This window comes from Salvelinus alpinus, chromosome 8 (genome assembly GCF_045679555.1).
Source record: "Salvelinus alpinus chromosome 8, SLU_Salpinus.1, whole genome shotgun sequence".
Taxonomy (NCBI): domain Eukaryota; kingdom Metazoa; phylum Chordata; class Actinopteri; order Salmoniformes; family Salmonidae; genus Salvelinus; species Salvelinus alpinus.
In genome coordinates, this window is record NC_092093.1 from 46,107,770 (window position 1) to 46,133,876 (window position 26,107).

General features: G+C 45.3%; 1 protein-coding gene across 3 annotated transcripts in view; it reads right to left on the reverse strand.

Moving 5' to 3' along the window:
- Positions 1-24,412, reverse strand: part of nktr (natural killer cell triggering receptor) — an 82,967-nt gene extending 58,555 nt beyond the window's left edge. For all 3 annotated transcript variants that reach the window (XM_071414060.1, XM_071414059.1, XM_071414056.1), the window contains exons 1-3: positions 24,340-24,412; positions 12,059-12,142; positions 7,230-7,304 (exon numbers count right to left, since the gene is read on the reverse strand). In XM_071414060.1, coding sequence (XP_071270161.1) covers positions 7,230-7,304; positions 12,059-12,116 — 133 coding nt within the window. In that variant the 5' untranslated portion in view covers positions 12,117-12,142; positions 24,340-24,412. The remainder of the gene's footprint in view (positions 1-7,229; positions 7,305-12,058; positions 12,143-24,339) is intronic.
- Between the last annotated feature and the right edge of the window lie 1,695 nt (positions 24,413-26,107).

Genomic DNA, 26,107 nt, shown 5'->3' on the forward strand with positions numbered 1-26,107 from the left:
CTTTTGTAGTCCGCGATTGTCTGGGGTCCCTGCTAAAATCCTGAAGCATGGATTGCGATTGATGAGACCAGTATTGAATAGTTTGAAGCACGAGTACTTCCTGTTTAAGTTTCTGCCTATAGGAAGGGAGGAGCAAGATGGAGTTTTGGTCAGATTTGCCGAAAGGAGGGGCGGGAGAGGGCCTTGTAAGCATTCCGGAAGTTTGAATAGCAGTGGTCGAGAGTCTTAGCAGCGTGAGTAGTACAGTCGATATGCTGATAGAACTTCGGCAGCCTAGTCCTCAGATTTGCTTCGTTAAAATCCCCAGCTACAATAAATGCAGCCTCGGGATATGTGGTTTCCAGTTTTTTTGGTTTCTTTATATAACTAGGCAAGTCAATTAAGAACAAATTCTTATTTTCAATGACGGCCTAGAAACAGTGGGTTAACTGCCTTGTTCAGGGGCAGAACGACAGATTTGTACCTTGTCAGCTCGGGGATTTAAACTTGCAACCTTTCGGTTACTAGCCCAACACTAACCACTAGGCTACCCTGCCATTTGCATAGAGTCCAGTGATGTTCTTTGATGGACGTCGAGGTATCGGCTTGAGGTGGGATGTAAACGGCCGTGTCAATGACGGAGGAGAATTCTATTGGGAGATTATATGGCGGCATTGAATTGTGAGGTATTCTAGGTCGGGTGAACAAAATGACTTGAGTTCCTGTATGTTCCTAGAAATTACACCATGAGTCGTTAAAGGCAGCAGCTGATGGAGATCCATAATAAACCCCAGGAAGAGTAGCTGCTGCCTTGGCAGGAACTAATGGGGAGCCATAATAAACCCCAGGAAGAGTAGCTGCTGCCTTGGCAGGAACTAATGGGGATCCATAATAAACCCCAGGAAGAGTAGCTGCTGCCTTGGCAGGAACTAATGGGGATCCATAATAAACCCCAGGAAGAGTAGCTGCTGCCTTGGCAGGAACTAATGGGGATCCATAATAATCCCCAGGAAGAGTAGCTGCTGCCTTGGCAGGAACTAATGGTGATCCATAATAAACCCCAGGAAGAGTAGCTGCTGCCTTGACAGGAACTAATGGGGATCCATAATAAACCCCAGGAAGAGTAGCTGCTACCTTGGCAGGAACTAATGGGGATCCATAATAAACCCCAGGAAGAGTAGCTGCTGCCTTGGCAGGAACTAATGGTGATCCATAATAAATACAATACAAATACACAGGCAAAGACAGACCGACATGGAGACTACCGAGACCAGGCTACACCACCCTCACCCCCTTCCTCCCCCATCACCTCCTCCCACACCCCGTCAGCATGTTTTGTCTCTCTGGAAGTCCCGGTGTCTCTTATTGGGATTTAAAGGAAACCGAAACCACTTGAACTCCTGGGGAGAAATGTGCAAGCGTCGGGAAACACAGCCCTCCCTTTATTTATGAGGAGAGGAGAAGGGGTACTCTAATTTCCCATCCTAACACCTCCCTAGCTTGCCAGAGGGACAGAGACCCACTGTGGTTCAGAAATCCTGTCTCCAGCCTCCAGACAACCTGTTATTATCAGGTTTATGAAACTCTCTCATGTGGTTTAACTTGCTCATTAACACCATCTGACGGCAGTCAGAAACCAGCCTCTGGTACACGTACAACCACCCCAACAGTCCAGAATGTATCGCATAGTGAGGCCTAGTGGTTAGAGCATTGAGACATTAACCGAAAAATATGTCTGTGCCCTTGAGCAAGGCACTTCACTCAGGGGAGCCGTACTTTTATGGCTGACCCTGTAAAACAACACATTTCCGGTGTATGTGTAAAAAAAAAAAAAATAATAATATTATTTTACATTTAACACGCAGTTCATTCGTAAAGGATTCAGAAACCTTGACTTTTTACACATTTTGTTACGTTACAGCCTTATTCTAGAATGCATTAAATTATTTTTCCCTCATCAATCTACACACAATAGCTTAATGATAAAAGTGAAAACAGGTTTTTAGAAATGTTTGCAAATACATCATTTCAAAAGGTATTCAGACCCTTTGCTATGAGACTCAAAATTGAATGTTCCAACATCTAGTGGAAAGCCTTTCCAGAAGAGTGGAGGCTGTTATAGCAGCAAAGGGGGGACCAACTCCATATTAATATCCATGATTTTGGAATGAGACAAGGTGTCCACATACTTAGTGTACATTCCTTGCCAAATCCCGACAGCTTTATCACAAATTCAAAATGGGTTGATTAAAATAGGGACATATGTTTCCGGGTCAGCATGTGAATGGAGAAGAAGCTGAGGAGCAGAAGACCTGTAACGTTTCAACCGCGATGGCAAACGTGAATGGTACCGACTCCAGGCCAACCGTTAGAGTCTCATGTGGTCACACTCCCCTCTGGTCTCGGAAATTACAGCTACTAGCCACTCAGCTCAAAACTGCCATTGATGCTGCTCTGGCCCCCTTCTCCTCCGTCCTGGATGGTGACAGAGCCGCTGCGGATGAACAAGGCCGCCGAATTGATGGCTTTGAACATGACCTACAGCAACCGAATAGTAGTCCTTGAGAAAACAGTCACCCGTCTGAGCTCCGAAAACAAAAAGCTGATTGACAAGACCGACGACCTGGAATCTCATTCTCGCCATTTAGTTGGTATACCAGAGAAACGTGAAGGTGGGGACTCGTTTAAGTTCATGTCAGAATTCTTTGTGAAGGTGCTGGGTCCGGCCATCGTTCCATCACCCGCAAAGCTGGATAGAGCCCACTGCGTTGGCCCCTCTCCAGCGGGCGGAGACGACAACTCCAAGCCTAGAGTGTTTATCGTCCGTTTTCACTACTACCGTGACAAGGAGCGCATCCAGCATTGGTTCAACAGTCACTTCTGAGCCTTATCTTGGATCTATGACCTACTCCTTTGCCAGGTAGCATGCATAGCCTAGCCTAAGTCGAAGGCATGTTTTGAGATACCCTACCTCTGCTGCCTGGAACAAACTACAAAAATCTCTGAAATTGGAAACACTTATCTCCCTCACTAGATTTAAGCACCAGCTGTCAGAGCAGCTCACAGATTACTGCACCTCTACATAGCCCATCTATAATTTAGCCCAAACAACTACCTCTCCCCCTACTGTATTTATTTATTTTGCTCCTTTGCACCCCATTATTTCTCTCTACTTTGCACATTCTTCCACTGCAAATCTACCATTCCAGTGTTTTACTTGCTAGATTGTATTTACTTTGCCACAATGGCCTCTTTTTTTTCTTTTTTGCCTTCACCTCCTTTATCTCACCTCATTTGCTCACATTGTATATAGACTTATTTTTCAACTGTATTATTGACTGTATGTTTGTTTTACTCCATGTGTAACTCTGTGTTGTTGTATTTGTCGAATTGCTTTGCTTTATCTTGGCCAGGTCGCAGTTGTAAATGAGAACTTGTTAGAACTACCTGGTTAAATAAAGGTGAAATAAAAAATTAAAATTTATTCAATATAGACAAGAAAAATACAATAATTAGGGGGTTATTAGTTTAAGCACACTATGTGTATTATTGAGACTTAGATAAAGTTCAGTTCAAATTGTATTACCAATTTATGCAGAAATCCAGGTAATTCCAAAGGGTTCACATACTTTTTCTTGCCACTGTGGCTGTCTACATACCACCACAGAGCGATGCTGGCACTAAGACCGTACTCAATGAGCTGTATACCGCCATAAGCAAACAAGAAACCGCTCTTCCAGAGGCGGCACTCCTAGTAGCCGGGGACTTTAATGCAGGGAAAGTTTTACCAAATTTCCACCAGCATGTTAAAAAAAAAAAAACTCAACCACCTTTACTCCACACAGAGACACGTACAAAGCTCTCCCTCGCCCTCCATTTGGCAAATCTGACCATAATTATATCCTACTGATTCCTGCTTTCAAGCAAACATTACAGCAGGAAGCACCAGTGATCAATAAACATGTGGTCAGATGAAGCAGATGCAAAGCATCAATACAGGACTAAGATCTAATCTACTACACCGGCTCCGACGCTCATCGAATGTGGCAGGGCCATTACAGACTACAAAAGGGAAGCACAGCTGAGAGCTGCCCAGTGACACGAGCCCCCAGATGAGATAAATTACTTTCATGCTCGCTTCGACGCAAGTAACACTGAATCATGCATGAGAACATCAGCTGTTCCGGACGACTGTGTGACCACGCTGTCCGCAGCCGATGTGAATAAGACTTTTAAACAGGTCAACATTCACAAGGCCGCAAGGCCAGACGAATTCCCAGGACGTGTACTCCGAGCATGCGCTGACCAACTGGCAAGTCTTTTCACTGACATTATCAACCTCTCCCTGTCTGAGTCTGTAATACCAACATGTTTCAAGCTGACCACCATAGTCCCTGTGCCCAAGAACACTATGGTAACCTGCCTAAATGAGTACCATCCCGTGGCACTCACGTCTGTAGCCATAAAGGCTGGTCATGGCTCACAACAACAACATTATCCCAGAAACACTAGACTCACTCAAATTTGCATACCACCCCAACAGATCCCAGGACGATGCAATCTCTATTGCACTCCACACTGCCCTTTCACACCTGGACAAAAGGAACACCTATGTGAGATTGCTATTCATTCACTTTAGCTCTGCATGCCCTTTAAGCTCATCACTAAGCTAAGGGCCCTGGGACTAAACACCTCCCTCTGCCCCTGGATCCTGGACTTCCTGATGGGCCACCCCAGGTGGTAAGGGAAGGTTACAACACATCCGCCACACTAATCCTCAACACGGGGGCCCCTCAGGGGTGCGTGCTCAGTCCCCTCCTGTACTCCCTGTTCACCCATGACTGCATGGCCAGGCACGACTCCAACACCATCATTAAGTTTGCCGATGACACAACAGTGGTAGGCCCGACAATGACAAGACAGCCTATAGGGAGGTGGTCAGAGAACTGGCGTGTGGTGCCAGGACAACAACCTCTCTCTCAACGTGATCAAGACAAAGGAGATGATTGTGGACTACAGGAACAGGAGGACCAAGCAAGCCCCAATTCTCATAGACAGGGGTGTAGTGGAGCAGGCTGAGAGCTTCAAGTTCCTTGGTGTCCACATCACCAACAAACAAACATGGTCCAAGCACACCAAGACAGTCATGAAGAGGGCACGACAAAACCTATTCCCCCTCAGGAGACTGAAAAGATATGGCATGGGTACTCAGATCCTCAAAAGGTTCTACAGCTGCAACATTGAGAGCATCCTGACCGGTTGCATCACTGCCTGGTACGGAGAAGGTGATAGCAAGGCGTCTGGAAGTAGTCTAACCAGGACTCATATCACAAGAACAAACCGGCTTCATAAAAAGGACAGATATTCATTTTCTTTATATTCGGACGCTGTTTAAAATGATTTATTCTAAACAATTCTCCAACTCCCCTGAGGTGGTAATCTCCCTAAGGAAATTTGCTATTCTTAAAAGATTTAAGAAAAAATTAAGCTCATGAATCTGTTTCTTGCATACACCTCTCCAGGCCAATGTCTGTACCGTTCAGATTATTTTGCACTGGTACGTGGGACACGCAGAGGCTGCACACTGTCCCCTTTATTATTTTCCGTCGCCATTGAGCCCCGTTCAGTAGCTTTACGGGCATCCTCCTCTTCCCAAGATGTAACACAGGAAGGAGTTGAACATAGGTTATCAATGTATGCAGATGATTTGTTACGTAAATAACCCTGTAACCTGTTTACTTTCTATTCTGGAGAACTTTGGCTCCTTCTCTGTTTACAAGCTGAATCTCCAGAAAAGTGAGTCTCAATCAATCCAGCAGCGATAGAGATCCAGCAGACAGTCCTTTCAGCTTAGCCGCTCTGCTTTCAAATACCTTGGAGTGAACGTACCTCATTCATTACACGCTCTCTTCTCTGCACATTTCGCTCCCCTTCTTGCGCAAATGAAAACTGATAGGAAGGATTAATGCTGTAAAAATGAACAGTGTACCCAAATTCCTTTATCTATTTCAATCTATCCTATTGTCCTAAGTCAATCAGGCTGTTGCCACATTTATCTGGAGAGGACCCAGAGTCAATAGATCTTTAGTTTAGTGGAGGGCTGGCACTACCCAACTTTTTATACTATTACTGGGCAGCCAACTAGCAATTTATGAAATTCTGGTTACATGCTGCAGATACCCCATGGTGCCATGTAAAGGCACATTCTTGTATTCCTGCTTCTCTTCCTGCCTTACTCTGCTCTTCTCCCCCAGCATCCCCCTCTCGCAATACTTGCAATCATGTAGTGCTCACCACACATAAGATTTGGTACCAGTTTAGACGGCATTTTAAAATCTCCTCTGCTACTACTATGGGACCTATTGATAAAAATCACTTATTTCCTGCTTCCTTAATAGATCATTCTCTCTCTCACTGGACAAGGAAAGGTATTAAGTCCTTCCCTAATAGATCATTCTCTCTCTCACTGGACAAGGAAAGGTATTAAGTCCTTCCCCAATAGATCATTCTTTCTCTCACTGGACAAGGAAAGGTATTAAGTCCTTCTCTAATAGATCATTCTTTCTCTCACTGGACAAGGAAAGGTATTAAGTCTTTCTCTAATAGATCATGCTTTCTCTCACTGGACAAGGAAAGGTATTAAGTCCTTCTCTAATAGATAATACCTTGTCCAGTGAGAGAAATAATTATCTATTAGAAAAGAACTTAATACCTTTCCTTGTCCAGTGAGAGAAAGCATTTAGTCCTTCCCTAATAGATAATGCTTTATCTCACTGGACAAGGAAAGGTTTTAAGTTCTTCTCTAATAGATAATTATTTATCTCACTGGACAAGGAAAGATATTAAGTCCTTCTCTAATAGATCATTCTCTCACTGGACAAGGAAAGGTATTAAGTCCTTCCCCAATAGATCATTCTCTCACTGGACAAGGAAAGGTATTAAGTCCTTCCCCAATAGATCATTCTTTCTCTCACTGGACAAGGAAAGGTATTAAGTCCTTCTCTAATAGATCATTCTTTCTCTCACTGGACAAGGAAAGGTATTAAGTCCTTCTCTAATAGATCATTCTTTCTCTCACTGGACAAGGAATGTTGGATGCTGGATGTTCATTATAGACTAGGTACATTTCATACATCTCAAACATGGAGGTTAAGATAGGCTTCATGTAATATTGAGTTGGAACTCTGCTCTGCGGGGGATACATAGACAGGATGAAACATCCAGACCTGCTGTGTCTGGTCAATACTCACCAGTGCACAAACTGAGGAAGTTCTTGCTCGTCTTGGGACAGACATCGGAGAACAGTTGATAGACTATACGTCCAACTGAAACAGACAGAACAATGTGTTAGGCCTGACTGAGGAACTCATCTGAAACATATCCTGGGCTGACAGGTCTCTCTGGACAATACATATGTCTAATGGCAGTATGGCACCTGACCAATCATCTCAACATCGCAGGTATCACGAGGGTTGGGACGATACCAGTATCGCAAGATTTTTTACATGGCAAAAATGAATACATAAAACTGCTCTTTGGTCCTTTAGAACCTGCTGTATGTAAAATATTGTATATGCTATAGCTTGGAAAATAAATACATTTGACTCTGGGTGACAACATGCTAGTTTCTACCATTGGGGCTGCTTTCCCGAAAGAAGTTCAATCCACTTCCTGTTTTGTTTCTTTGCTATGATACTAACGAGCATGGCGATACTGGTATGGTCCAGGCCCTAGTTGTCACTGCCATTTTCAACACCCTGGACCCCATTTTCAACACCCTGAACCCCACGTCAACACCCTGGACCGCACGTCAACACCCTGGACCCCACGTCAACACCCTGGACCCCACGTCAACACCCTGGACCCCACGTCAACACCCTGGACCCCACGTCAACACCCTGGACCCCACGTCAACACCTTGGACCGCACGTCAACACCGTGGACCCCATGTCAACACCTTGGACCCCATATCAACACCTTGGACCCCATATCAACACCCTGGACCCCATGTCAACACCTTGGACCGCAAGTCAACACATTGGACCGCATGTCAACACCTTGGACCCCATGTCAAGACCCTGGACCCCATGTCAACACCTTGGACCCCATGTCAACACCTTGGACCCCATGTCAACACCCTGGACCCCATGTCAACACCTTGGACCGCATGTCAACACCTTGGACCGCATGTCAACACCTTGGACCCCATGTCAACACCCTGGACCCCATTTTCAACACCCTGGACCGCAAGTCAACACCCTGGACCCCATGTCAACACCCTGGACCCCATGTCAACACATTGGACCGCATGTCAACACCTTGGACCCCATGTCAAGACCCTGGACCCCATGTCAACACCTTGGACCCCATGTCAACACCTTGGACCCCATGGCAACACCTTGGACCCCATGTCAACACCCTGGACCCCATGTCAACACCTTGGACCGCAAGTCAACACCTTGGACCGCAAGTCAACACCTTGGACCGCAAGTCAACACCCTGGACCGCAAGTCAACACATTGGACCCCATGTCAACACCCTGGACCCCATGTCAACACCCTGGATCCCATGTCAACACCCTGGATCCCATGTCAACACACTGGACCGCATGTCAAGACCCTGGACCCCATGTCAACTCCCTGGACCCCATGTCAAGACCCTGGACCCCATGTCAAGACCCTGGACCCCATGTCAAGACCCTGGACCCCATGTCAAGACCCTGGACCCCATGTCAACACACTGGACCCCATGTCAACACACTGGACCCCATGTCAACACACTGGACCCCATGTCAACACCTTGGACCCCATGTCAACACCTTGGACCCCATGTCAAGACCCTGGACCCCATGTCAAGACCCTGGACCCCATGTCAAGACCCTGGACCCCATGTCAAGACCCTGGACCCCATGTCAAGACCCTGGACCGCATGTCAACACCCTGGACCGCATGTCAACACCCTGGACCGCATGTCAAGACCCTGGACCGCATGTCAACACCCTGGACCGCATGTCAACACCCTGGACCCCATGTCAAGACCCTGGACCCCATGTCAAGACCCTGGACCCCATGTCAACACACTGGACCCCATGTCAACACACTGGACCCCATGTCAACACACTGGACCCCATGTCAAGACCCTGGACCCCATGTCAACACACTGGACCCCATGTCAACACACTGGACCCCATGTCAACACCTTGGACCCCATGTCAACACCTTGGACCCCATGTCAACACCTTGGACCCCATGTCAACACCTTGGACCCCATGTCAACACCCTGGACCCCATGTCAACACCCTGGACCCCATGTCAACACCCTGGACCCCATGTCAACACCCTGGACCGCATGTCAACACCCTGGACCCCATGTCAAGACCCTGGACCCCATGTCAAGACCCTGGACCCCATGTCAACACCCTGGACCCCATGTCAAGACCCTGGACCCCATGTCAAGACCCTGGACCCCATGTCAACACCCTGGACCACATGTCAAGACCCTGGACCCCATGTCAACACCCTGGACCCCATGTCAACACCCTGGACCCCATGTCAACACCCTGGACCCCATGTCAACACCTTGGAACCCATGTCAACACCCTGGACCGCATGTCAACACCCTGGACCCCATGTCAACACCCTGGACCGCATGTCAACACCCTGGACCCCATGTCAACACCCTGGACCCCATGTCAACACCCTGGACCGCATGTCAACACCCTGGACCCCATGTCAACACCCTGGACCGCATGTCAACACCCTGGACCCCATGTCAACACCCTGGACCGCATGTCAACACCCTGGACCGCATGTCAACACCCTGGACCGCATGTCAACACCCTGGACCGCATGTCAACACCCTGGACCGCATGTCAACACCCTGGACCGCATGTCAACACCCTGGACCCCATGTCAACACCCTGGACCCCATGTCAACACCCTGGACCCCATGTCAACACCCTGGACCCCATGTCAACACCCTGGACCCCATGTCAACACCCTGGACCCCATGTCAACACCTTGGAACCCATGTCAAGACCCTGGACCCCATGTCAAGACCCTGGACCCCATGTCAACACCCTGGACCCCATGTCAACACCCTGGACCCCATGTCAAGACCCTGGACCCCATGTCAACACCCTGGACCGCATGTCAAGACCCTGGACCGCATGTCAAGACCCTGGACCGCATGTCAAGACCCTGGACCCCATGTCAACACCCTGGACCCTATGTCAAGACCCTGGACCCCATGTCAAGACCCTGGACCCCATGTCAAGACCCTGGACCCCATGTCAAGACCCTGGACCCCATGTCAACACCCTGGACCCCATGTCAACACACTGGACCCCATGTCAACACCTTGGACCCCATGTCAACACCTTGGACCCCATGTCAAGACCCTGGACCCCATGTCAAGACCCTGGACCCCATGTCAAGACCCTGGACCCCATGTCAAGACCCTGGACCCCATGTCAACACCCTGGACCGCATGTCAACACCCTGGACCGCATGTCAACACCCTGGACCGCATGTCAAGACCCTGGACCCCATGTCAACACCCTGGACCGCATGTCAACACCCTGGACCCCATGTCAAGACCCTGGACCCCATGTCAAGACCCTGGACCCCATGTCAACACACTGGACCCCATGTCAACACACTGGACCCCATGTCAAGACCCTGGACCCCATGTCAACACACTGGACCCCATGTCAACACACTGGACCCCATGTCAACACACTGGACCCCATGTCAACACACTGGACCCCATGTCAACACCTTGGACCCCATGTCAACACCTTGGACCCCATGTCAACACCTTGGACCCCATGTCAACACCTTGGACCCCATGTCAACACCTTGGACCCCATGTCAAGACCCTGGACCCCATGTCAACACCCTGGACCCCATGTCAACACCCTGGACCCCATGTCAACACCCTGGACCCCATGTCAACACCCTGGACCGCATGTCAACACCCTGGACCGCATGTCAACACCCTGGACCGCATGTCAACACCCTGGACCCCATGTCAAGACCCTGGACCCCATGTCAAGACCCTGGACCCCATGTCAACACCCTGGACCCCATGTCAAGACCCTGGACCCCATGTCAAGACCCTGGACCCCATGTCAAGACCCTGGACCGCATGTCAAGACCCTGGACCCCATGTCAACACCCTGGACCCCATGTCAACACCCTGGACCCCATGTCAACACCTTGGAACCCATGTCAACACCCTGGACCGCATGTCAACACCCTGGACCCCATGTCAACACCCTGGACCGCATGTCAACACCCTGGACCGCATGTCAACACCCTGGACCCCATGTCAACACCCTGGACCGCATGTCAACACCCTGGACCGCATGTCAACACCCTGGACCGCATGTCAACACCCTGGACCGCATGTCAACACCCTGGACCGCATGTCAACACCCTGGACCGCATGTCAACACCCTGGACCGCATGTCAAGACCCTGGACCGCATGTCAACACCCTGGACCCCATGTCAACACCCTGGACCCCATGTCAACACCCTGGACCCCATGTCAACACCCTGGACCCCATGTCAACACCCTGGACCCCATGTCAACACCCTGGACCCCATGTCAACACCTTGGAACCCATGTCAACACCTTGGAACCCATGTCAACACCCTGGACCGCATGTCAACACCTGCCTAGCATGCTCCCCAGAGTATGGAAACACCCACCCAGCTCGCCCTGTATATATAGTGTTACTGTATGCAGTAGGTTGTACAGTATTCTACAGTAAAACAGTAAATAGGGCATGCATCCAATCTGGAGCACAATAGAACAATTACTGTTGATATTAGCAGTCTGGGTCTGGCTTTATGATTAAATATCCTGTTGCATTTCAAATAAGAGTGTTGGGCCAGTCAGCGAAAGATTGGGTTGGAATCCCAGAGCCGACTAGGAAAAACAATCTCGTCTCAACAAGCCTAGCCAAGGCTACATGTAAAACGTGAATGAGAATGACAGAGCAGCAAAGTCCTGTCTCAGTGTTTTCTTAGTCTGGCAGTGAGCCATCACCGGGTGGTTGTTGACGCATCTTACCTGGTTCTCTGTTGATCTCCACATCAAAGTAGCACTGAGGACGCTCCTTCACCCCCATCCTGACCACAGAGCAGACTGGGACACCTGCAGGGCAGCGAGCGAGAGAGAAGGGGGGAGCGAGAGACAGAGAGAGAGAAGGGGGGAGAGAGTGAGAGAAGGGGGGAGAGAGCGAGAGAGAAGGGGGGAGAGAGCGAGAAAGGGTGAGCGAGAGAGAGAGAGAAGGGGTGAGCGAGAGAGAAGGGGTGAGCGAGAGAGAGAGAGAGAGAGAAGGGGTGAGCGAGAGAGAGAGAGAGAGAGAGAGAGAGAAGGGGTGAGCGAGAGAGAAGGGGTGAGCGAGAGAGAGAGAGAGAAGGGGTGAGCGAGAGAGAGAGAAGGGGTGAGCGAGAGAGAGAGAAGGGGTGAGCGAGAGAGAGAGAAGGGGTGAGCGAGAGAGAGAGAGAGAAGGGGTGAGCGAGAGAGAGCGAGAAAAGGGGGAGAGAGCGAGAGCGCAAGAGAAAGGGCATTACTACTATAGGCAGACCTTTACGTCAATAAAATTTTTGCCACATTCGCACAGTTGAGGGAAATGTACGATCTCCCCGCATCTAACTTCTTCTGAAACTATGTGCGACGGAGGCAATTACATCTGCACGCAAATTGTATATTTTCATATACCTCGCCCCTGGCTCCAAGAGTTTGATCTCTTTACAGCATATGACACTGTATCCACACAACATTTGAAGGAGACCTGGGAGGAAGACTTTGGTATGGAGATTACTGATGACTGTTGGGCTGATTGCCTTCGAGATATTCACTTGTGCTCCTGACACCAACTTATTCAACACAAAGTGACACAGACTCCTATCGTGTCTTTGGCATCATTAAACTGAAGACTTATTTTTATCAAAAATTCCCTGTAATTATTATTACGTGATTAAACTAACTTAATCATGTAACTGTAATTAACTAGGAAGTCAGGGCACCAAGGAAAATACTCAGATTACAAAGTTATAATTTTCCTAATATAACTTTCATATATTTTAATATCTGATCAATTAATCTTCTTAATTAATGAATTATTCTTTATCTCACGTTAGTCTCATTCCAAACGACGTAAATTTTTGGTTATCTGCACGAACCCAGTCTTCACTATGAGTCATCGATACATCAATTGTCTTAAATCATTTATTTACTAATTAAATAACCAATCAATCATAGAAATGCACAAACAAACAGTAGATATAGTTAGAAGGAAATGATAGCATAGTTACAAGGAAATGATAGCATAGTTACAAGGAAATGATAGTGTAGTTTCCCTAGTGGGATAAACCTGTATCGCGGCTTGGTGGACAAAAGGGAAGTGGGGGTCGACTGAGATATAATTATCACTTGGTAGTGTCTTGTAACAATTAAATGCTAATCCTTAACACATGAACGCTCACTCATTCGGGAATAATTGCAATCAATATATATATATTTACGCTCAGTGTGTCGTTGTGATCTCTATTGGAAAGTTAGTTTCTGTTGGAGAGTTTGTCCGCCCTCTCTTTCTCTGCCGTGGTTACAATGGATAGTTCAGAGTAACATTCAGCAATGTTGTTATAGAATAGATGTTTCAGCGGTTGTCGGTCTTCGCGGTCAATGATACCGAATTCCTAGCTGCAGACTAGTAATTAGTATCAAGGATTTGTTCTTATTCTGTCGGTTCGATAGTCTCAGAGTTTAACCATGTGGTTAGGAATTCAGCAATTGTCTGAAACCTTAGCCCTCTTGTGGTTATCGAGGTAAGCTGGCCTACACTCAAACCTTAGCCCTCTCGTAATTGAGAGAAGCATGGTCTCCAGATAAATTCCCAAGGTGGGGGTTATATTCGGGAGAGCAGAAAGGGGCTGTCCCATGACGCCAGATCAATGTCTGTGCTCATGGGGCGGGCCTATGATTTAGTTAAAGGGAATTGGAGTTTCCTTCATTAAACAGTTTAAAATCACATTACATAATTTCACAAATAGTTTAATCTTTACTCATTGATTTTATACAACAATTAGATGCGAGCCTCACAACTGAGACTCTTGTATAAACAGGGTTATAGTAATGTGGCTGTATTGTCTCTGAGTTTCACAAAATTGTACCAAACGGACCAGTTCGTAGCTGGCTACTTCACCCGAACGTTTATACATTCTCCAGAACATGAATATTGTTCAGTTCTCAAGTTCTGTGAGATGGAAGAAGTCCCTTTGTTCTCTCTATGAAAACTAACTCTCTCTCTATAATGTCTGGCCATGAGGAAGAATCTCCTCCAGGAATGTATGACCTGCCTAACAGAGTCTGGTGTAGGGGGAAGAGAGAGAAGGATGGTGCAGAGAGAGGGGGATGGTGCTCGCTGTACCCGAAGAGGGCAACGTCATGACACTCCACTATTCCTGTACCAAATTACACACGTTCTAGTGCAAATCTACAGAGGGTACCCTGGGTCACCTCTTCTGGTCATGCCCCAAACTGCACACATTCTGGCAGGATATTTGTAAGTGTTTCTCATGAGTATACAGCTGTAACCTCATACCAGCCGCGGATACTGCTAATTTAGGCAGATCACAGCACCTAACGACTTTAACCCACTGAGAACAAAAAACATTACAATATGGCATGTTTATTGGAAAAATAACAATTTTAAGCCTTTGGAATAAGGAGACTGTACCGGTTTTTAAAACCTGGTTAGCTGAAGTAACTAGCTTGCTACATATAGAAAGGATTCGACATGATATCTCTGGCAGATCTAATAGATTTGTTAAGACATGGCAGCCGTTTATCACGTATCTTTCACGTGATGATGGGAAACAACATTCAACCAACTCTGATCCACAGTAATTATTTTTAATGCCGAGCATGGTCCTTACACTGTGCAGTATGTCAAATATCAATGAAGCAAGGTGCCAATCCCTTAACCTCTCTTGGGTAGGGGGCAGTATTTTCACATCTGGATGAAAAGCGTGCCCAGAGTAAACTGCCTGCTACTCAGGCCCAGATCCTAGGATATGCATATTATTAGATTTGGATAGAAAACACTCTGACGTTTCTAAAACTGTTTGAATGATGTCTGTGAGTATAACAGAAATCATATGGCAGACAAAAACCTGAGAAAAAATCCACCCATGAAGTGGGAAATCTGAGGTTTGTAGGTTTTCAACTCTTTGCTTATCCAAGATAGTGGAAATGGGGTCATGTTGCACTTCCTAAGGCTTCCACTAGATGTCAACAGTCTTTAGAACCTTGTTTGATGCTTCTACTGTGAAGTGGGGGCGAATGAGAGGGGATTGAGTAAGGTCTCTCCCAGAGTGCCACGAGCTGACCATGTGCGTTCATGTGAGAGTTAGCTTGAGTTCCATTGCATTTCCGAAGACAAAGGAATTCTCCGGTTGGAACATTATTGAAGATTTACGTTAAAAACATCCTAAAGATTGATTCTATACTTCGTTTGACATGTTTCTACGGACTGTAATATAACTTAATGGACTTTGTCCGTACTTGCACGCGCGTCGTGAGTTTAGATTGTGTACTGAACGCGCGAACAAGGAGGAATTTGGACATAAATTATGGACATTATCGAACAAATTAACATTTATTGTGGAACTGGGATTCCTGCGAGTGCATTCTGATGAAGATCATCAAAGGTACGTGAATATATATAATGCTATTTCTGACGTCTGTTGACTCCAACATGGCGGATTTCTCTTTGGGTTGATTTGTCGTCTGAGCGCCGTACTCAGATTATTGCATGGTTTGCTTTTTCTGTAAAGTTTTTTGAAATCTGACAGCGGTTGCATTAAGGAGAAGTGGATCTAAAATTTTATGTATAACACTTGTATTTTCATCAACATTTATGATGACTATTTCTGTAAATTGATGTGGGTCTCTGCAAAATCACCGGATGTTTTGGAACTACTGAACATTACGCGCCAATGAAAACTCAGATTTTTGGATATAAATATGAACTTTATAAATAAAATAAATAAAAAATATTACATTTACATAAATATTCAGACCCTTTACTCAGTACTTTGGCAGCGATTACAGCCTCGAGTCTTCTTGGGTATGACGCTACAAGCTTGGCACACCTGTATTTGGTGAGTTTCTCCCATTCTTCTCTGCAGATCCTGTTAAGCTCAGTCAGGTTGTATGGCGAATCTCGCTGCACAGCTATTTTCAGGTCTCTTCGGAGATGTTCAATTGGGTTCAAGTCCGGGCCACAAGAACATTCAGAGACTTGTCCCAAAGCCACTTTGGCATTGCCTTGGCTGTGTGCTTAGGGTCGTTGTCCTGTTGGAAGGTCAACCTTCACCCCAGATGGAGGTCCTGAGCCCTCTCGAGCAGGTTTTCATCAAGGATCTCTCTGTACTTTGCTCCGTTCATCTTTCCCTCAATCGTGACTAGTCTCCCAGTCCCTGCTGCTGAAAAACACAGCATGATGCTGCCACCACCATTCTTCACCGTAGAGATGGTGCCAGGTTTCCTCCAGACGTGACGCTTGGCATTCAGGCCAAAGAGTTCAATCTTGAATTCATCAGACAAGAGAATCTTGTTCCTCATTGTCCGAAAGCAGGCTGTCGTGATTGGTGAAGTGCTGCAGAGATGCTTGTCCTTTTGGAAGGTTCTCCATCTTCACAGAGGAACTCGGGAGCTCTGTCCGAGTGTCTATCGGGTTCTTGGTCACCTCCCTGACCAAGGCCCTTCTCCCCTGGTTGCTGGGCAGTTTGGCCGGGCAGCCAGCTATAGGAAGAGATGATGATTCATCCACCTCTGGCCTGCTCGCCTCCCTACCTCTGAGGAAGTACAGTTCCCGCTCAGCCCAGTCAAAACTGTTCGCTGCTCTGGCACCCCAATGGTGGAACAAACTCCCTCACGACGCCAGGTCAGCGGAGTCAATCACCACCTTCCGGAGACACCTGAAACCCCACCTCTTTAAGGAATACCTAGGATAGGATAAAGTAATCCTTCTAACCCCCCCCCCCCCTTAAAAGAGTTAGATGCACTATTGTAAAGTGGTTGTTCCACTAGATATCATAAGGTGAATGCACCAATTTGTAAGTCGCTCTGGATAAGAGCGTCTGCTAAATGACTTAAATGTAAATGTAAATGTAAGAGTCTTGGTGGTTTTAAACTTTTTCCATTTAAGAATGATGAAGGTCATTGTGTTCTTGGGGACCTTCAATGCTGCAGAATTTTTTTGGTACCCTTCTCCAGATCTCTGCCTCGACACAATCCTGTCTCTGAGCTCTAAGGACAATTCCTTCGACCTCATGGCTTGGTTTTGGCTCTGACATGCACTGTCAATTGTGGGACCTTATATAGACAGGTGTGCATCTTTTCCAAATAATGTCCAATCAATTGAATTTACCACAGGTGGACTCCAATCAAGTTATAGAAACATCCCAAGGATGCTCAATGCTCAATGGAAACACGATGCACCGGAGCTCAATTTCAAGTCTCACAGCAAAGGGTCTGAATACTTTATTTTTTAATAATATTGCAAACATTTCTAAAAACCTGTTGTCGCTTTGTCATTATGGGGTATTGTGATGTCATTGCGGGGTATTGTGATGTCATTATGGGGTATTGTGTGTAGATTGATGAGGATGTTTTTTTATTGAATCCCTTTTAGAATAATGCTGTAACGTAACAAAATGTGGAAAAGGGGAAGGGGTCTATATACTTCCCGAATGCACTGTAGGCCTTTTACAAGATTAACCCTCCTGTTGTGTTCGTTTCATGTTAATTAATAATGTGTTCCCGGTCCAAAATGACCTCCCCCATTTTAGCTGTTAATAAATCCATAATAATACATATACTTTCACCTAATCTGTTAGATTTTTATGAACTTAAGTTCTTGTGAACATTACAAGTTTTGAACTTCTATTTGCTATTTATGGCCTGAAGGCCTCAGTGACCTGAGCTCATACAACTTGTTTTCGAGTAAAAAAGCTAAATGTATGGATTATTTTGAATATAACAAATACTCAGATGAAACATATTGTGCTATTTATCACAGACTACTTTGTGTCAAAGTTTAACAAGGACTCTCTCCTCCTCACCAGTGTCATTATCAAAGATATGATCAAGAGCCTCACATACAGTATACCGTTTGGTCATTGTGCTACCACAGAATGAACTGTGATCAAGGCCTCAAAAAAGGTTTATATACCAGAGCTGCGAGAAAAGTTCTATATATTATTGAAACAATGTTGCGATTGTTTGTGAGAAATCCAACAGGTGTGGTCCCTGATGGGGAAATATTCTATTGGGGTTGCCATGGAAGCCAAAAAGGGGAGTGAGATGTGTGTGTGTGTGTGTGTGTGTGTGTTCAAACACACATGCATGTGGGGGTCTGATAGAGGAAGTGTGTCCATCTGAAGAATGGACATATGCCTGAATTCAATTTTATACACTAATTGTAGTCTCACCCATTAATTTCAAATGACCGGTCATTTCTAAACGTTAACATCACAGGTGTACAAAAGTTAAATAAATCACCTAAAATTTTATGAAAATCATCAAAATGTATTGTGTGTGTTCAGATGCCCTGTGTGGACAAAGTCATGGAATCTTATGACAATCAGATTAAATTAACTACATTTTTAAGAGAGAGAACTTGTAAATCGGTCCAATTCGCCCGGAACACAGCAGGAGGGCTAAATAATGACGGGAGCATTTGATTCTTATTAAATTGATTGAGTCCAGACTGGCTACTAGTATGAATATGAAATTGACAAGTCAGTAAAATAGAAAAGCAACATGTCCACAGCCTATTTAACAGCAACGCAGATCAGAGGTGACGAGTGTTGGAAAGATGTTTTCAAATACTGTGAGGAACTAGTATAAATAGAAGTAAAAAATAATCGTTTTTTAAAAGACTTGACTTGCTGTGCGAGATGAAAATAAAATGACTGAAGCCCAGCTTATTAGCCGCGGTGAGGTGCTTTATTTAACTAGTCTTTTAAGAACAAATTCTTATTTACAATCACGGCCTACTCCGGCCAAACCCGGACGACGCTGGGCCAATTGTGTGCCGCCCTATGGGACTCCCAATCACGGCCGGATGTGATACAGCCTGGATTCGAACCAGGGACTGTAGTGACGCCTCTTGCACGGAGATGCAGTGCCTTAGATGCGCCACTCGGGAGCCCAATCAGGGTTAAGCCAATCAGAAGTCAGATACCCCCAAAATGGACACTTTCCTACATTTAAGAAGGGCATCGCGCGCAATTTGGTTAGATTATGATGATTAGATGATTGAGTTGCAACTGTCATTGAAAAGTAGAGAGGCCCAGCCAGGCATATCTCAATATTTCAACATTTTAATTGCAGGAAAACATAGTTTGGAAAGAAAATGGCTATTCCTGTAAAGAGAAGATAATGAAAATACTAATATGTCTTTTAGTTATCAAAACTCTCAACTTAAATTAACAAAACAGTAGGCCTCTATAAACTATAGCCTCTCTTATTGGCACGAGAGGAAAGAATCTGCTATATCCCCGGGGAGTTATATTCACACTATCATTGTTGGGTCAGAGTCACTTAAAAGGTAGTTTTGTGGATAATAATTTCCTCCTCCAGTTTAGGTGTACGTCATATTCCATTTGTGTCTCACGTTCTCGTCTATTATGTGGACAACGTCATTTTTATTGATCCGTTTGTCAGCAGAGTCTATCAGTGTCTAGCAGTGCTACCCTGTCATTTGAAAATAAACTCTAATGTCTCCAGTCATATGAAGTGTAGTAGAATTGCATGAAATGTGTTTCTTCCCCCATGCAGAGAAAGAATCGTATCTGACATAGCCAATAGCCCAGGCCCCTATAGCTAACCTAACCCTAACCTATCAGGCTATACGAGCTCAAATCACTGTCACATAGCCCAGGCCCCTATAGCTAACCTAACCCTAACCTATCAGGCTATACGAGCTCAAATCACTGTCACATAGCCCCGGCCCCTATAGCTAACCTAACCCTAACCTATCAGGCTATACGAGCTCAAATCACTGTCACATAGCCCAGGCCCCTATAGCTAACCTAACCCTAACCTATCAGGCTATACGAGCTCAAATCACTGTCACATAGCCCAGGCCCCTATAGCTAACCTAACCCATCAGGCTATACGAGCTCAAATCACTGTCACATAGCCCAGGCCCCTATAGCTAACCTAACCCTAACCTATCAGGCTATACGAGCTCAAATCACTGTCACATAGCCCAGGCCCCTATAGCTAACCTAACCCTAACCTATCAGGCTATACGAGCTCAAATCACTGTCACATAGCCCAGGCCCCTATAGCTAACCCAACCCTAACCTATCAGGCTATACGAGCTCAAATCACTGTCACATAGCCAAGGCCCCTATAGCTAACCCAACCCTAACCTATCAGGCTATACGAGCTCAAATCACTGTCACATAGCCCAGGCCCCTATAGCTAACCTAACCTATCAGGCTATACGAGCTCAAATCACTGTCACATAGCCCAGGCCCCTATAGCTAACCTAACCCTAACCTATCAGGCTATACGAGCTCAAATCACTGTCACATGGCCCAGGCCCCTATAGCTAACCTAACCCTAACCTATCAGGCTATACAAGCTCAAATCACTGTCACATAGCCCAGGCCCCTATAGCTAACCTAACCTATCAGGCTATACAAGCTCAAATCACTGTCACATAGCCCAGGCCCCTATAGCTAACCTAACCCATCAGGCTATACGAGCTCAAATCACTGTCACATGGCCCAGGCCCCTATAGCTAACCTAACCCTAACCCATCAGGCTATACGAGCTCAAATCACTGTCACATAGCCCAGGCCCCTATAGCTAACCTAACCCTAACCTATCAGGCTATACGAGCTCAAATCACTGTCACATAGCCCAGGCCCCTATAGCTAACCCAACCCTAACCTATCAGGCTATACGAGCTCAAATCACTGTCACATGCCCCGAATACCCTTTACCATGAATACTTTCATCTGTACATGTAGGTGGGGCGAAGTGACTATGCATAATTCACAAACAGCAAGTAGCATTGGTGTACAAGGGGGGGGGGGGTCAATGTAAATTGTCCGGTGATGATTTTATTTATTGTTCAGTAGTCTTATGGCTTAAGGGTAGAAGCTGTTTAAGAGCATTTTGGTCCTAGGCACTCTGATACCGCTTGCCGTGCGGTAGCAGAGAAAACCATCTATAAGTTGGGTGACTGGAGTCTCTGACAATTTTATGGGCTTTCCCCTGACACCGCCTATTGTATAGGTCCTGGATGGCAGGGAGCTGCAGTGACGTACTGTGCCGATCGCAAGTCCCAGTGTCCTTAGCTTAGTGATGAGCTTCGTGGGCACTATGGTGTTGAACGCTGAGCAGTAGGCAATGAACAGCATTCTCACATAAGTGTTCCTTTTGTCCAGGTGAGAAAGGGCAGTATGGAGTGCAATAGAGATGTGTCATCTGTCGATCTGTTGGGGCGGTATGCGAATTGGAGTGGATTTAGGGTGTCCGGGAGGATGCTGTTGATGTGAGCCATGACCAGCCTTTCAAAGTACTTCATGGCTACCGATGTGAGTGCCACGGGGCGGTAATCAATTAGGCAGGTTACCTTTGCTTCCTTGGACACAGGGATGATGGTGGTCTGCTTGAAACATGTAGGTATTACAGACTCGGTCAGGGAGAGGTTGAAAATGTCAGTGAAGACACTGTATTGACGCTTTGCTTGTTTGATGGTTCGTCTGAGGGCATAGCGGGATTTCTTATAAGAGTCCGGATTAGTCTCCCGATAGAATTATGGTCAGATTTGCAAAATGGAGGGCAGGGGGGAGCTTTGTATGCATCTCTGTGTGTGGAGTAAAGGTGGTTTAGGATTTTTTTTTTTTTTGGTTGCACATGTGACAAGCTGGTAAAAAATTAAGTTTGTCTGTATTAAAGTCCCAGGCCACTAGGAGCGCCGCTTCTAGGTGAGCATTTTCTTCTTTGCTTATGGCCTAATAGAGTTGGTTGAGAGCGGTCTTAGTGCCAGCTTCGTTCTGTGGTGGTAAATAGATGGCTAGGAATAATATAGATGAGAGCACTTGGTAGATAGTGTGGTCTACAGCTTATCATAAGGTACTCTATCTCAATATGTCAAGACTTCTTTAATATTAGACATCGTGCACCAGCTGTTATTGACAAATAGACACACACCCCCACCCCTCGTCTTACCAGAGGTAGCGTCTCTGTTCTGCCGGTGCATGGAAAATACAGCTAGCTCTATATCGTCCGTACAATTTTTGATGTCCCGTTGGTAGGATAATCTTAAATCGTAGGGCATCAATTTTATTTTCCAATGATTGCACGTTAGCAAGAAGAACGGATGGCAGTGGGAGTTTATTAGCTCGTCTACGGATTCTCAGAAGGCTGCCCGATCTGTGGCCCCGTTTTCTGCGTATTTTCTTCACACAAAAGGTGTGGATCTGGGCCTGTTCCAGTGAAAGCAGGATATCCTTCTCGTCGGACTCGTTAAAGGAAAACGTTTCATCCAGTCCACGGTGGAAACACATGCATTGAACGGTATTTTTTGCAAAACAGTGATTGCGTTAGTCTAAATCATGACTATCCAATCTACTCATCACATTATGAATAGTAGGCTATCTCACATAGGTCTGCAAACGCAATGATGCATGGACTGCTTTATTATAAAAGTGCATTTTTATGGTGAAAATGTGCTTCCCCAAACTTGAAAACGCACACACAGCCTATGCATAGGTTAGTGATTTTGTCATTTGTTACTTTTCTTGTTGGCCGAGGAAAATGAAATGTGGGGGACCCCCACTGTAGGGGACACAGAACACAACACCAGCTTGGCTGTTTAACTGACATTTTTTAACATGTTTGACTGGGACACAGTGACACCCCATCCAAAATAGGCAGGGTTTGAGGACAAGGAAATGGATGTGAATACCAGGGAGGACCCACAGTGTCTAGTTGATTGTATTTAACTAGTCCGTAGCCTATTGAATGTCTGCTAGATTGGTAGCGAAAACACTTTGCCAAGTTACGTGACACCATAGGCCCTTTTTGAACTGGGCAAATGTTTTTGATCCCATTGTCGACCCTAGCCCAATTAAGGAGTAACGGTAGGCTCCTTTGGCAGCCAAAAATGCCATCTAAACACGAATGAATTCTCAATTGCGGTAAGGTTCATGAAGCCCTCTACTTTCATATTGTATCAAAAATAATTTCACAAACGCAAAATCCATTTACTGTACACGGTTTTAACATTTGCAGCAGACGGTATTTCAGTGACAACGCATTTGTGTTCATCCATCTTCCGCTTACACACGTGTTCGGAGATGCAGATAGCTAATGTTAATTACCACAGTCAACTGTCTTCCGTCTGTTTTCCGTGAACAAGCGCTGTAAACATGGAAATATGGCTGTATGGGAACCCCAACCCCATAAAAAGCTGCAATAACTGAACCTTGTTTTTATTAGTTCTCGCCAATATCAACGACATGTTCCTTGTGTTTCCAAAACCGTAACGCAAGCGATGCGTTTAGATTTAGAGCAAGCGATGCGTTTAGATTTAGAGCAAGCGATGCGTTTAGATTTAGAGCAAGCGATGCGTTTAGATTTAGAGCAAGCGATGCGTTTAGATTTAGAGCAAGCGATGCGTTTAGATTTAGAGCAAGCGTTGGGGCACTCAAAACTCAACGGCCGGAAAATACCATCTTCATTAAACACTAAAGATAGTTACAGTCGCGCCCATTGTTGACCTACTTTCACTTTCAGTTAGGATATTGTCTGTAGCTACTGCTAAGTATTGAGCCATTTTTGCAAGGTTAATTTGTGTGGAAGTTTGAACAATTATAGTACCAGCACGTCTGCTAAACCGACATATCCGCCGTGATTTGATATGCAATGTTTACTTGGCTGTTGTTGACTGTGATCTGGCTATCTGACTGTTGTTGACTCCATGGCGTTCCTCACAGTTTGTTACCATCTAGCACTATTGGAAAGGCACAATACATATGATACGAATGTGTTTTATCAAGCTGGTTTATACGCCAACTAGCTAAAGAAAGACTCCATAGTAGGCTACTAGCACACGTTCATTAGCTAGCTAACGTTAGCAACCTCAATTTAACACGTTAGTTAACAACCCAGCTAACCTTGCGATGTTGAACTAAACACCACAACATCGGTTGTTTATTGATTCCCAGAGGTTGACAAGATGCCACGGTTAATAAAAACCTAATAATAAACAATATAGTTTCGATTAAGCAACCTACGCAGGCTTTACCTACCTGTGATTTGCGCACCGTAGCTGAGCGCTGTATGAATGCAATGGCCGTGTGCGAGGATCAAAACTGCAATGTATCATGGGTAATTTGTCTGACTGATCTACAAATAATTAGTTGTTATCTGATGCAAGGTGATTTGTAGATCAGTCAATCGACCGTCGCCTGTGTCATGTTAAAAGGTCCGTGCTAAAATCTTCCCAGCGTGAAAATAGTTCCGAAGCGTTCTGATTTAGACGGCATGTTGTAACTTTTTACATGACACCCTGCAGTCTTTTCGATGCCTTCTAACACTGTATGGTGAATGCAGCTAAAATAAGATGAATTTCCCGCTCGAGTTCGTTAGGGATGAGCCTTCGAGAATTTGCTGTGAGCCGGTTAATTTGGTTAGTTCACATTAAAGAGCCGGCTCATTTTGCTCCCAATCGGCTTAGTTCAAAATGCTTCCAAATCGACCTAGAACCATGAACAAAATTGCAAATCTCCAATGTTAAACACAGAAGGTGGGCTACCATGATGTCAGATCGTGAAAAAATACAAATACATTTTTTCCTGGCCAAATTAATATAAAATAATAATACAAAAACGCACACACAAGAAAAAATCAGCGTGGACGAGATTGAGGTGCTCTCCCCACCATTTATTATTTCTTTAGATAATTGTGTAACTTATCTGCAGAAAAACGTTGTTCTGAACTCAGAAAGCAGTACTAGCAGTATGCAAATCAGGGAGCCAAATGAACGGCTATTTGACCGATGCAATTCGGTTCCCGACTTTAACCCAAAATATCATTTAAAAAAGAGCCGTTCGTTCGCGAACGACCCATCAATAGATCCCGTAGGAACACAACTCTTCACAGTAGAAAATAACAAATCAATCAAAGCAGCTCCCAGCCTTTGGGCTAAAAGTCTCAGAGGAAGCACTGTAAAACTACTGAAGTACAGTATAAAAAGAACTGAATAATGCGTCCAAGATGTCCGACCATTGTTTAAGGTGATCTACTGACGCTCGCATACACCATTCATGGACTGTCTACATCCAGGTTGCAGCCGGTGTATACATGCCAACATCACATGTGTACTCAGGGAGCAGCGACGACGTGATCCAAAAACGTGGCAAACATTGGTTGAATATAAAATGTTAATATCCTCCTAACTGTGAGTCATTAAATAAATGAAAATCCTCTGCCTCAGCAACAATTATTTGAATCATTTAATTGATGTTTTGAGCACAAAATGATGACTAAAGTGTCTTATTAGGAATTTTCTAAATCTGACTTCTCTATGTAAATTGTCTTTCTGGGCCGGGCGACAGTTAAACGGCAGTACCAAAGCAAAACTGTAGGATCAGTCGAAACTGTGCTTGCTTCTAGACTGAAACCCTGGCGCCTTGGTGTAAACGCATTTATATACACACTAGATGACTATAGGGGGCGCTGAGTTGAAGCTGTAGCGCCTCCATCTTGGCACTCCCTCACCGTTGTAAATAATATTTTGGAAGCTATAGAAATGCATTTATTAATGTCTACATTTGTTTTATACCATGTTTATTATATTATAGACACCTTCATGCATACTTTTACATATGTGAGCTAAACATAAAAAAATAAAATACATCAAAACATTTTCCTTAAATTTTTTGAGATTAGTAATGTTACTGGCGCCACTACAGCAACAACAAAAAACGTAAATACATGTCATTTTGTCATTGAAACATTTAATTGAAATACTGTAGAATTCCATTCATTCCTATGGGGAGTGCCAATATGGCCGAC